The sequence below is a fragment of the Girardinichthys multiradiatus genome, chromosome 21, assembly GCF_021462225.1.
Source record: "Girardinichthys multiradiatus isolate DD_20200921_A chromosome 21, DD_fGirMul_XY1, whole genome shotgun sequence".
NCBI classification, from domain to species: Eukaryota; Metazoa; Chordata; class Actinopteri; order Cyprinodontiformes; family Goodeidae; genus Girardinichthys; species Girardinichthys multiradiatus.
Window position 1 is genome coordinate 3,978,078 of NC_061813.1, and position 12,977 is coordinate 3,991,054.

The 12,977-nt window shown below is 40.6% G+C and overlaps 1 protein-coding gene across 1 annotated transcript in view; it reads left to right on the top strand.

The window, feature by feature from the left end:
* LOC124858209 (ATP-binding cassette sub-family D member 3-like) overlaps positions 1 to 11,147 on the top strand; it is a 68,107-nt gene extending 56,960 nt beyond the window's left edge. The window contains exons 19-23 of the mRNA XM_047350121.1: positions 3,568 to 3,657; positions 3,743 to 3,862; positions 3,975 to 4,079; positions 9,366 to 9,422; positions 9,679 to 11,147. Of these exons, the coding sequence (XP_047206077.1) occupies positions 3,568 to 3,657; positions 3,743 to 3,862; positions 3,975 to 4,079; positions 9,366 to 9,422; positions 9,679 to 9,756 (450 nt within the window). The 3' untranslated portion in view covers positions 9,757 to 11,147. The remainder of the gene's footprint in view (positions 1 to 3,567; positions 3,658 to 3,742; positions 3,863 to 3,974; positions 4,080 to 9,365; positions 9,423 to 9,678) is intronic.
* The last annotated feature ends 1,830 nt before the right edge of the window (positions 11,148 to 12,977 follow it).

The following is a 12,977-nucleotide window of genomic DNA, read 5'->3' on the forward strand; positions in this document are numbered from 1 at the left end:
GTCTTCATTGATTGCACATTGCACCAGTAAGAGCAGAGTGTGAAGGCACAGTTAGCAGGGTAAGAGCACAGTTTTGATAAAAATATTGAAATGCACACAACATTATGGGTGACATACCAGAGTTCAAAAGAGGACAAATTGTTGGTGCACGTCTAGCTGGCTCATCTGTGACCAAGACAGCAAGCAGCAAGTCTTTGTGATGTATCAAGAGCCATGGTATTCAGGGTAATGTCAGCATACCACCAAGAAGGACAAACACTATCCAACAGGATTAACTGTGGACGCAAGAGGAAGCTGTCTGAAAGGGATGTTCGGGTGCTAACCCGGATTGTATCCAAAAAACATAAAACCACGGGTGCCCAAATCACTGCAGAATTAAATGTGCACCTCAACTCTCCTGTTTCCACCAGAACTGTCCGTCGGGACCTCCACAGGGTCAATATACACGGCCAGGCTGCTATAGCCAAACCTTTGGTCGCTCATGCCAAGGCCAAACGTCGGTTTCAATGGTGCAAGGAGCGCAAATCTTGGGCTGTGGACAATGTGAAACATGTATTGTTCTCTGATGAGTCCACCTTTACTGTTTTCCCCACATCCAAGAGAGTTACGGTGTGGAGAAGCCCCAAAGAAGCGTACTACCCAGACTGTTGCATGCCCAGAGTGAAGCATGGGGGTGGATCAGTGATGGTTTGGGCAGCCATATCATGGCATTCCCTTGGCCCAATACTTGTGCTAGATGGGCGCGTCACTGCCAAGGACTACTGAACCATTCTTGAGGACCATGTGCATCCAATGGTTCAAACATTGTATCCTGAAGGCAGTGCCGTGTATCAGGATGACAATGCACCAATACACACAGCAAGACTGGTGAAAGATTGGATTGATGAACATGAAAGTGAAGTTGAACATCTCCCATGGCCTGCACAGTCACCAGATCTTAATATTATTGAGCCACTTTGGGGTGTTTTGGAGGAGCAAGTCAGGAAACGTTTTCCTCCACCAGTATCACGTAGTGACCTGGCCACTATCCTGCAAGAAGAATGGCTTAAAATCCCTCTGACCACTGTGCAGGACTTGTATATGTCATTCCCAAGATGAATTGACGCTGTATTGGCCGCAAAAGGAGGCCTTACACCATACTAAGAAATGATTGTGGTCTAAAACCAGGTGTTTCAGTTTCATTTTCCAACCCCTGTATATATACAGTACAGACCAAAAGTTTGGACACAACTTCTCATTCAAAGAGTTGTCTTTATTTCCACAACTGAATATTGTAGCTTCACACTGAAGGCATCAAACCTATGAATTAACACATGTGGAATTATATACTGAACAAAAAAGTGTGAAACAACTGAAAATATGTCTTATATTCTAGGTTCTTCAAAGTAGCCACCTTTTGGTTTGATTACTGCTACGCACACTCTTGACATTCTGTTGATCAGCTTCAAGAGGTAGTCACCTGAAATGATTTTCCAACAGTCTTGAAGGAGTTCCCAGAGATGCTTAGCACTTGTTGGCCCTTTTGGCTTCACTCTGCGGTCCAGCTCACCCCAAACCATCTCGATTGTGTTCAGGTCCGGTGACTGTGGAAGCCAGATCATCTGGCGCAGCACCCAATCACTCTCCTTCTTGGTTAAATAGCCCTTACACAGCCTGAAGGTGTGTTTGGGGGCTGCAAATTTACCAAGACCCAGCCCGGTCCCTCTAAACTCTCATCTTGAATAAGGAGAAGACTGATCAGAGATGCAGCCAAGAGGCCCATGATCACTCTGGATGAACTGCAGAAATCTACAGCTGAGGTGGGAGAGTCTGTCTATAGGACAACAATCAGTTGTACACTGCACAAATCGGGCCTTTATGTAGGAGTGGCAAGAAGAAAGCCATTTCTCAAAATATCCATAAAAAGTCTAATTTAAAGTTTGCCACAAGCCACCTGGGAGACACACCAAACATGTGGAAGAAGGTGCTCTGGTCAGATGAAACCAAAATCAAACTGTTTGGCCTCAGTGCAAAACGATATGTTTGGCGTAAAAGCAACACAGCTCATCGCCCTGAACACACCATCCCCACTGTATAACATGGTGGTGGCAGCATCATGGTTTGGGCCTGCTTTTTGTCAGCAACATGGTCAAAATTGATGAGAAGATGGATGGGGCCAAATAAAGGACCATTCTGGAAGAAAACCTGTTGGAGTCTGCAAGTGACCTGAGACTGGGACGGAGATTTATCTTCCAACAAGACAATGATCCAAAACATAAAGCCAAATCTACAATGGAATGGTTCACAAATAAACGTATCCAGGTGTTGGAATGGCCAAGTCAAAGTCCAGACCTGAATCCAATTGAGAATCTGTGGAAAGAGCTGAAGACTGCTGTTCACGGACACTCTCCATCCAACCTCACTAAGCTCAAGTTGTTTTGCAAGCAAGAATGGGCAAGAATTTCAGTCTCTCGATGTGCAAAACTGATAGAGACATACCCCAAGCGAGTTGCAGCTGTAATTGTAGCAAAGGGTGGCACTACAAAGTATTAACGCAAGGGGGCTGAATAATATTGCATGCCCCGCTTTTCAGTTTTGTATTTGTTAAAAAAGTTTGACACATCCCATAAATTTCATTCCACTTCACGATTATGTCCCACTTGTTGTTGATTCTTCTTTGTGAAGAATAAAATTCGAATTTAATATCTTTATGTTTGAAGCCTGAAATGTGGCAAAAGGTGGCCAGTTCAAGGGGGCAGAGTACTTTTGCAAGGCACTGTATATGTATGAATGATATATTCTATATATCATATATTCCCCTAACCCCTAAATATCATATTATAATTTTTCAGAATTAGCTCTGTTACTATAGCAGTAGTTTAAGAAATCTGACAGCTGTTAAAGAAAACCAGACAAACCTGACCACTAAGCTGCTCATTTACATCAAATTAAACCTTTAAAAGGTTTATAATATATTTTTTACAACACTCATTAGTGTTCCGGATTGATTTTTACCATAGTTGTGTACATTTTCAGTAGTTGAAATATAAAAAAAAAAAAAACGGAGCAAAAGGCAATACGCCATAGATTTCTAACAGAAGGTTCTCGGGGGGAGACACTCTCAGCACAAACCATAAATAATGTGTTTTTGCACCTTGTAGTCAAAACACACTTGTGGGAAGGGAAGTTCTGGGAGATAAAGTTTAAGGGTAATGCACATTTAGTTTCAAAGACTGGGAAGTGGGTCCAGCTTTTCAGATGAGAAGTCGTGTCCTACTTGTTTCAAGAAACTTATCCGAATAAAACCCATCATATACTGTAAATAGCACATGCTTAAATGTCAGTGTTTACTGGCAGTTCTCCCATACAGGTCATATTAGTGCAGCCTGTCTCTGTGTATTCATTAAGAGACTTAAACACCAGCAACTAGGTTTTTGGGTTGTTGAACACTTTTTGTGATCTTTGGCAGCAAGAGCTGGAGAAGTTGTTGATAACTGAAAATGAAAAATATATCTCCAACTAAACTGCAGATGAACTCAGCACAAATGAGATGGAAGCTTATATTTAGTTTGATTGCCTTTCTTACAGAGACCATACATGACTCTGGGCTCTCTGAGGGATCAAGTCATTTATCCAGACACTGTAGAAGACCAACGGAGAAAGGGGATCTCAGATCAGGTAAGTTACAGGATACGCCTTCACTCACATTTACATTCATTGCGTATGTGCTAATGAACAGCATGATTTGTCTTTGTCTATCCAGGTATTGAAGGATTATCTTGACAATGTTCAGCTTGGTCACATTCTGGACAGGGAGGGCAGCTGGGATACAGTCCAGGATTGGATGGATGTTCTCAGTGGAGGGGAAAAGCAGAGAATGGCTGTAAGGACTCACCATGTTACTGAACTCCTTTCTCACTGCTTTGTAAAAAACTTTTAAAAGAACACATTAATATTTTTTTCTTTGCTGCTACTGGATGTTTTTCCATGTGAAGATGGCAAGACTTTTCTACCACAAGCCACAGTTTGCCATTCTGGATGAGTGTACTAGCGCAGTGAGTGTCGATGTGGAGGACTACATCTACAGCCACTGCAGAACGGTAGGGCTAAAGGCATAATACAGATGTAGATGACTCCCCATGAACGTGAAGTCAGTGGTAACTAGGTTAGGGATAAAATAATTTTGTTGAAGCATTCAGATTCACAACAAATATGTCAAACAGGTCCTATTCATATGAAAAAATATATAATCAACAATGTAAGAACATGAAATACATGGCCAAATGTATCATCTGTAGAGAAAAGTTCCCTCCGGGAACAAATAACTTTATGTATCTTTTAAAAAGAGAAAAAATAGAAAGAGAACGTAGTTCATCCACCCAGGCATTGTCCTTACATTGAGTAATGGGTCGGCCACAGAAAACCTTCAAAGCGAGGTGCTCAGATCCAGATCAGATATCCAAATACCTTCTGCTGACTCTGTTCAATGCAGAGGACAAGTGACTTGATTTTAATCTCCCCCCGGATGGCAGATATCCTTACCCCAACTATAAGGTGATCCTGGCCACCCTAAATAGGAAGTTCATTTCAGCCACTAGTATGCGGAATCTCATTCGTTCAGGCATGAACTGATAACCATAGTAGAGGGTCGAAACATAGACTGACCAATAAATTAATAGCTTTGCTTTTCAGCTCAGCACTTTCTTTACCATGAGAGAACAGAGCAATGTCTGGTGCAATAATATGCTTAAGTTATTTAATATTTAATTAAATAATGTTTGAGCCCAAGTGTACTTGGTTCTAGGGCACCTTGGGCTAAAAAGGTCGATGATGAAATAGGGAATCGTTATCATCAGTTACTTCTTGGAAATTTGAGTTAAAAAGGGGTCAGAATTGATAAAAACTGATCACCACCTGGTAGAGTTGGTTCTGCTGGTGGAAGATCTGGTGGAATGACCTAGACTTATTGTCCTTGATACCCATTCCTGATCTACATCGTAGTCATGCTAAACTTAAGGGAGAGTGATGATGGATAAAGGAAAAAAGAACAGTGAGGAAATTTTGGGTTAATTGCTATTAATCTTTTATCTATTAAAAATAATATGGCAATGCCATTTTTTTTTCATATCATGTAGACCTTGTACATTCATAGCTGCAGGGCCGATAGCCCTCCGGTGCCGTGCTGGATCTCCGTCGTACCTGTGGAAAATAAATTTGGGTTTGCCCCGAGGTTTAACAGACATTTCTCTGCATAACAGAGGTGCAGCATTGACTCCCGACCACACTAGATAGGCATAGTAGCCAATCGGAATCAGGGTGAGGGAGGGCCTTGGGCTTTGGCAAAACTTTGATTCAGATCCATAAGTCGGTCCTGCCCCTGAATGTCACTCTTTCCCATACTGGGAACGTGCACCCGAGCATGGACCTTAGGTTTATGAAGCTAGGGGAGGATGCTATGTTAATAAAGACATAAAGAATAACTGAAGCTAGGCTTGGATGGAAGAGGTGGGTAGCGATGGAAAACCCTTTGGGAGTTGGTACCAAAAGCTCTGGCAGCCTGGTGTATGTTCTTGCACTTTATGCGCACGGGGGCTGCTGTAGGGAACTAGTGGGAGAAAATTAACATAAGGCCTTATTTAAATGATCAAATAATAAGGTATCATTGTAGAAAAATGAGCAAGAGAAAATAAAGCCGTTCTCACAATAAAAAAAGCCTAAATTAATTTTACTTCAATATAATGAAAATAAAAACTTATTTCAACCTAACCTTTGAGCTTAAGGTCTTGTTCCGAGATAGTAAAACAGTTGGTGTCACAATCTTGTCTGGTCATAATAAAATTTTACTTTTATCACAACAAGACGAGCCCTAAATGTGGTTACCTTCAGACAGATAATTAAATAATTATCAAATGAAAACAAGTTAGATAATGGCATAAAATTGTCCTCACTAGAAAACATGGAGGAATCTCCTTTTGGCTACTTGTATCCTGGATCTTGTTCTTTCGTTCATGATCTAAACTTCAGGACCATAGGTGAGGTTCAGTTCAAAACTTAAATGGACTGGCAAATCGAGAGCTTTTTTTTTTTTTTTTGGCTTAGCTCTTTTTTCATCACCACTGACGGGAGCGGCCCAAATCAGTCTGTCTATTTCCCATTTCATTCTACAATTGCTTGTGAACAACTCCATTTGAGGCAGAGACGACCCCCAACCCACAGGGGCTTTTTCCGATCAAGAGCCATGGCCTCAGAGGAGCTGACTCTTACCCTGGCCTCTTCACAATTGGCAGCAAACCACTCCAGAGCACACTGGAGGATGTGGTCTGAAGAAGCCAACAGAACCACATAATTTGCGAAAAGCATGGATGAGATCCTGAGGTTGCCAAACCCTCCTGTCCACAACTATGCCTTGAGATTCTGTCCATGAACACCACAAACAGGATTGGTGACAAAGGGTAGCCCTGGCAGAGTCCGATGCACACTGTGAAGAGGCCCAACTTTGTGCTGAGAATGCGGACACAACTCCTACTTTGTGCATACAGTGCCTTGTAAAAGTGTTCGCAAGTATCATATGATCTTTCAGTATGAGAACATCTTTCTGAAAGGCCCCAGAGGCTGCAACACCACTAAGAAAGAGGCATTACACCATGAACACCAAGGAACTCTCCAACCAAGTCACAGTCAAAGTTGTTGAGAATTACAAGTCAATGCGGGATTATAAAAAGTATGATTTATTTTATGATGCTCCAGGGGGAGCACTATCAAATACATCATCTTCAAATGGAAAGCACATGGTACCACAACAAACCTGCCAAGAGAGGGCCGCCCACCAAAACTCGCAGACAAGGCAAGGAGGGCATTATGAGAGGAAGCCGGGGCAAAAAGGAGACCCTGAATGAGTAGCAGGATTCCACAGCAGAGACTGCAGTATCATTCCATAGGACCACAATAAGCCATACACTCCATGGAGTTGGGCTTTATGGAAGAGTGGCCAGAATAAAAGGCATTACGTAGTGTTAAAAATAAGAAGGCACATTTTGAGTTTGCCTAAAGGCATCGGGATGATTCCCAAATGTAAGAAAGAAGAGGTGGGAGTTGAATACACCCTGGCCGAGGGCTCTGCCAGGCGTTCCCAGCTGACCCTCACTATGCGCTCGGGCCTGCCAAGTCTGTCTAGCTTTCTTCTCTTCCAGCGGATCCAACTCACCACCAGGTGGTGATCAGTGAACAGCTCTGCCCGTCTCTTCACCCGAGTGTCCAAAACATGCGGCCGAAGGTCTGACGACACGACGACAAAGTCGATCATCGACCTCCTGCCTAGGGTGTCCTGGTGCCAAGTGCACCTATGAACACCCTTACGCTTAAACATGGTGTTCATTATGGACAATCCGTGACTAGCACAGAAGTCCAATATGGAAACACCACTCGGATTCAGATCGGGGAGGCCATTCCTCCCGATCTGAATTCCACCTCTCCAGGTGTCACTCTCGGTTCCATGTGGGCATGGTAGATTGAACCCTAATAATCCAAATAAATTTCCCTTCTAAGTCTTTTTCTTCATGTTCCAGGGTGAAAGAAAGGTTCTTATTTATAAGGATGGCTGTACCTTTCTTATTTTTGGGAGAAGTAAACTTTGCCCACCCAATCCCTCCTACATTTCAGATGCTCTGTATGAGGTAGCCTTGTTTCCTGAAGTAATGCTATATCAGATTTATTTCTATTAAAATATTTTAGAATCTTTTTCCTTTTGATTACATAGCCCGGTCCTTGTAGATCCCAAATAACGAGTTTAAGTGAATTAGACATACAGACCTCAAAGCCAGAAAAACATTGTATATTGGGCTTTGAGTATGGATGGGTTAAACAATGGGCAGACAGTTATATAAGAAAGTAAAATTAGCCCCTAGTCGTTTAACATAGGAAAAATGAAAAACAGAACTTATGAACAGCGTCGCTTACCATCCCTGATCCTGTCCCCAAATGACAGGAAAGATGTATCCCCAAAAAAAGCCATTCCAAGGATAGTCCAAATCCTAATTTAACTGACAGATCACAGAAGCAACTAGGAGATGCGAAATAGTGCCCATGCCCCAGGCTAAGCAATGAACACTGATACAGCTCCCAGAATAATGGGTAGAACTCAACATTCATACAGAACAAATACATAAGGCTCATAGAAAAAAGAGAGAGAGAAAAAGAAGCTCTGTGATAGTATCATAAACTCAAACTGAATATGACCCAAAAAAAAAACCTCTTTTGTATACTCAAATAAATAATAAAAAATAAACGAGGGAGAAAAATTGAAACAGACATTAAACACCTTATTTAACAGGGAGAGTGCTACAAGATTTATCAGCTGCATTTAGTCATTTTTGACGGAGTCTATATAGCGGTCCCGAAGAAGTGCACAGTGTTCAATGGGGGCTCAGTGTATATATAAAGTCTGCCTTCCACTACAGCTGGTAACAATGATTATTGAGAAGAAATTACCTTGGATCACGTGGTTACAGGGATATTCTTCAGCAAAAGCTGTCAGTCTGTAATTTCAGACCAGAACAGAGGTTCAACTTCCAAAAGGACAATGACCAAAACAACACTCACGTGGTTTGAAGGGAAGCATTTAAATCTGTTAGAATGGCCTAGTCAAAGTACAGGACACAATCCAATTGAAGATCTGTGGTTAGACCTGAAGATTGCTGTTCACAAATGAAAACCATCCAACATTAAGGAGCTGGAACAGTTTTTTTGCCTTGAGGGTTGAGCAAAAATCCCAGTGGCAAGATGTGGTAAATTGATAGATTTATCCAAAGCAACCTGTTATTGCTATTATAAAACTGAAAAGTGATAGTAGTCAAACTGAATATTCAATACAATGAAATACATTTTCAAACCAAATTAATTCAGTTTCAATTTAGTGAAATTTATTTTGAAATCAATACATATAATTTCAAATTACGCAAATACAGATTCAGTTTGAGCATTTCAAATTCTGTTTTGATGGCATAAAAAGGCATAAATCGCAACTGATCTTGTCAACGCCATATTTACTATTATTATGGCCAACACAAGATTTTCTAATATCACTCAGCCATAAAATAAAACATTATCCTGCTAAAAACAAGCTTGAGATCTTGTCTCAAGATGACACAATGACATTATTACAACTAAATTAGCTGTATTTAATGATAACAAAAACTGAATAAATACTGTCAGGAAAAATTCCGTCTGTTTCTCAACATGCTATGGGGCCTCTGGTCTATGTGGCCTATGCCGTCCGACATGGAATTTCCGTAACAGGCTTATAGGAAGTAAATCAGATGAAGAATCAACAGCGTTAAATGAAGTTTTAATGAGTCTTCTCTACATGTTGTGTTCTGTTTGACCCACAGGTGGGCATTACATTGTTTACAGTGTCCCATAGAAAGTCCCTGTGGAAACACCATGAGGTAATCACAGTAGCTGTTCCACTTTCCTCAGAGTTCAGCATTTGCTGAGATGAAGGTTCAGCCCTTAGATTTATAATGAACAGCGACACTATAGCTGGTCATTATAAACTGAAATGTTCCATTTTGGACTTTGATCAGAAATTGTGTATTGTTTCTCTGTATATACTGTATGGTATTCCTTTGAATTAACCATTGAACCAGACCCACTTCATCCCAACTAATCTTGTGCTTTATTGTTCTCTTCTTTGTCATGAAGTACTTTCTCCACATGGATGGGAGAGGAAACTACGATTTCAAGCCCATCACAGAGGAAACCGTAGAGTTTGGGTCCTAAATGCCTGTGGGCAGAGGCCATGCATGCACCGTTCTCTTAGATAAAATCTATTAACCTGGTACTTTCAAGATACAATTCACAGCCAATACTAGAAAATAATTTGTAATTATTTCTAAGATGTTTTTTGCTTTTTAAAATATTAAGTTAGTTTGGGATAATCCTTGTGATTCTGTTATAATTTGTGTTAATTTTTCACATATAAGATGAGCGTGTGGGTGTTAGATTTTGCTATACAGCAACTTTACCATATATGCATCAGATCACATTTCACAGCAGTGACAGGTTTGACTGATGTTGTTCTTAGAAACCATGCATTGTATAACTGATTCTCCAGGACTCATGGCTGGCTCACATGTTGGCTCTAAAATTTTGAGCAGAAAAACTGTTGTCATCCCTTACTGTAAGGACATGAGGCTTGTTTGTATAAAGTGCGTTAATCCTAAACAGTCTTGAGGAATCCACTGTAAGCGCTGTTCATTGTTCCACTTCTTATTGCTGCTTTTCTTATCTTGCTGATTTAATAGAAACCAAATGATGATTAAAAAAATAGGTAAATTATAGAGAAGTCATTTGAACTTAACAAAGTTGGTATTTTCTTTAAATCATCTAGACTTAAAAAAACTACCCAGACCAGGTTTTGGTGCTTTAGTGCCATTATGTTTGCTGAAGTCTGAAGATCCAGTCAGAGAACAGCAAGTAGGCCAAGTGACTTTAAACTGGCCTCCTTCCTGGTTGGTAGAGCAGTTTTTAAATGTTGCCCAGGGTATGGGATAAAAAACGTTTAAAACTAATTTACTTAATCTTTATAAATGGGGACTATGAATATACAGATGCACAAACAATGCTTGTTATTTCATTAATGTACTTGCTAAATAACCTTATTTTGGAATATGTAAAGAGGCCTTAACTGTAATGTTGGTTTTATAAGAATAATTCTGTCATAATATCATGTTGCCTTAAAAAGTATAAAAATGTAGGAGAACCCCATTTTTATTGTTCTTTTCTCTTTCTATCTTGACACATTTAATATTTATAACACATAGTTCATCATCGGAGGTAGGACCACCAAACTACTGATTCTAATTTAACTTCAGCTGTTCGAGTGACACACTTTGTGTTCCTGCACTGACATGAATTGTTTGTGTTCTGTTCAAGGACTTTTGACACTATGTAGAACAGGGGTTCCCAAAGTGGGGGTCGGGACCCCGCAGGGGCTCGCGAGACACCAAGTGGGGGATCTCCAGATGATTTTTCAAAATCATCATAATGTGACCGTTGAGTTGTATGAAGGGGCCAAAAGGGACAAAATTACATATACATATCATGAAATGAATGTGAATGTCTAATTAAATACGTGTACAAAGAAATCAATAAATCTACAAATAAATCTACGATTTATGTATTTAATACATTATTGCATAATTAAATATTCCATTATATTATGAAATACACAAATAATGTCTCATTAAATACAACTTTCAAACGATGAAATTAAAGTAAATAAATGTCATAAAAAAAGTTAATTCATTTTAAAATACATTATTAATATTAATTATTATTAAATAATTCCAAGTATTTTTTAGGGGGTCACAGGCTGAAATGTTTGGGAACCCATGGGGTAGAAGATCCCTGAGGAACACCGTCTTTTGTTTGTTGTTGTTGGACCACTTGTTTGCTGAATATTGGACCATTTGCACGTTGCTGGACGCCACTATGCCTTTCCAATGTCATCGGCCATTTCATACCGCAGGATAGTCTGTCCTAGAAAACCTAGCAGCCACTGCGGCTGATATGACGGGGCCGTCCCGGGTCTGACGTCACAGGTGGCAATATAGGAAGGAACATTTGAAAGAAGCTTTGTTTTTCACGCTGGAAGCCGGACCAGCAACTGAAGCGCATCAATTCCTGGAGAAGAGTCCCAAGTGGATTTCATTTATTCTCCTTCGTTGGCTAACGAAAAATTCATGAACGAGGTTTCTGGAATGAGAAGGCCAGAAATTTCACTTTGCCGATCGAAGACGTGAGTTTTACACGTAACCAAAACCACAGAGTTTCAAGGAGACGCAACTTTCCCTCCTTGATTGGTTCTAGTCGACTGTTGACGGTCAGATCATATTTTTTCCTTTTTGACAAGGAGGCCAAAGGACAAAGATTGACCGCTCTTCCCGAAGTTAACTGTGGACGCACATTAACTTCCAACTTCCCCCCCTTTCCTCTCTCCCTCTCCTCAGAAGGAAGACTTCAACAAAGTAAAACCCATCCATTTTTATTTCATTAGGAATAGCGTGGGCAGGATAGAGTAGGAAATTTTAGTGCAATTAGAGTTGCCATTTAGAGTCTAATGTGTTCTGAATTGTATGTGCATGCTGTTGGAATAATTGAATAAAGATTTGTCTTATATTTTCTCCTATTTTTTAACATAACTATTTGATCTTATAATCATTCAAGATGTGTGTGAGTAAATGATCTGATGAGTTGTCTGCAGGCAAAGATCATAAATGGAGCTGAGCTTGCGGGAAAGGAAGCAGTCCAGTTGAGGAGGTCATAAAGAGAGGCTGATTGCACTGAACAAAAGGGCAACTGACCCTGGAAGATGGAGGGGACTGTGGGAATGTGTTGTTAATGGATAAAGCTGTTTATGACCTGTTTACGATGCAGCTGTTGTTTTCCCATCCTTTAGAGATTAATGTTTTTGTAAACTAGGGACCCCCAAAAGACAATAAATATAGGAAGCGGTTGGATGGGTTTCAGAGCGGTTGGGAAACTTGTAACTAAACACATCTCTGACCGTTCTCCTCGCAAAGCGAGTAAAATAACTAATACTTTGTCTCTCGCTTCTTTTTGTGATGTTATAAATATTGTTAGGTTGGTTAAACCTGACACATGCCATTGTTTTGAAACTTGCTGGTACTTTCGGAGACCGCCGTGTCTCGCAAGTGTGTCTTTACCGTGCAAACACCAGCGCTGTGAAACTGAACTGTTATAATAACCTCATGGGGAAATTCACCATTTTCTTTGTCTTCAACTTTACTGCTTACTAGCTTGCCGCCAAAAGTTTTATAACTCTTTGTGTGCTCACCCCCGCCCAGAGTTGGGGGATGTTTTATGACTGTGCATTTCACTGAGCTACACTTTCTGGCGGGCTGCGCTCCCAAAGCTTCGTTCAACACCAAATGCCCTTGTCATATTATCACTTTGGCCATAACTGCTGGTTGATTCCA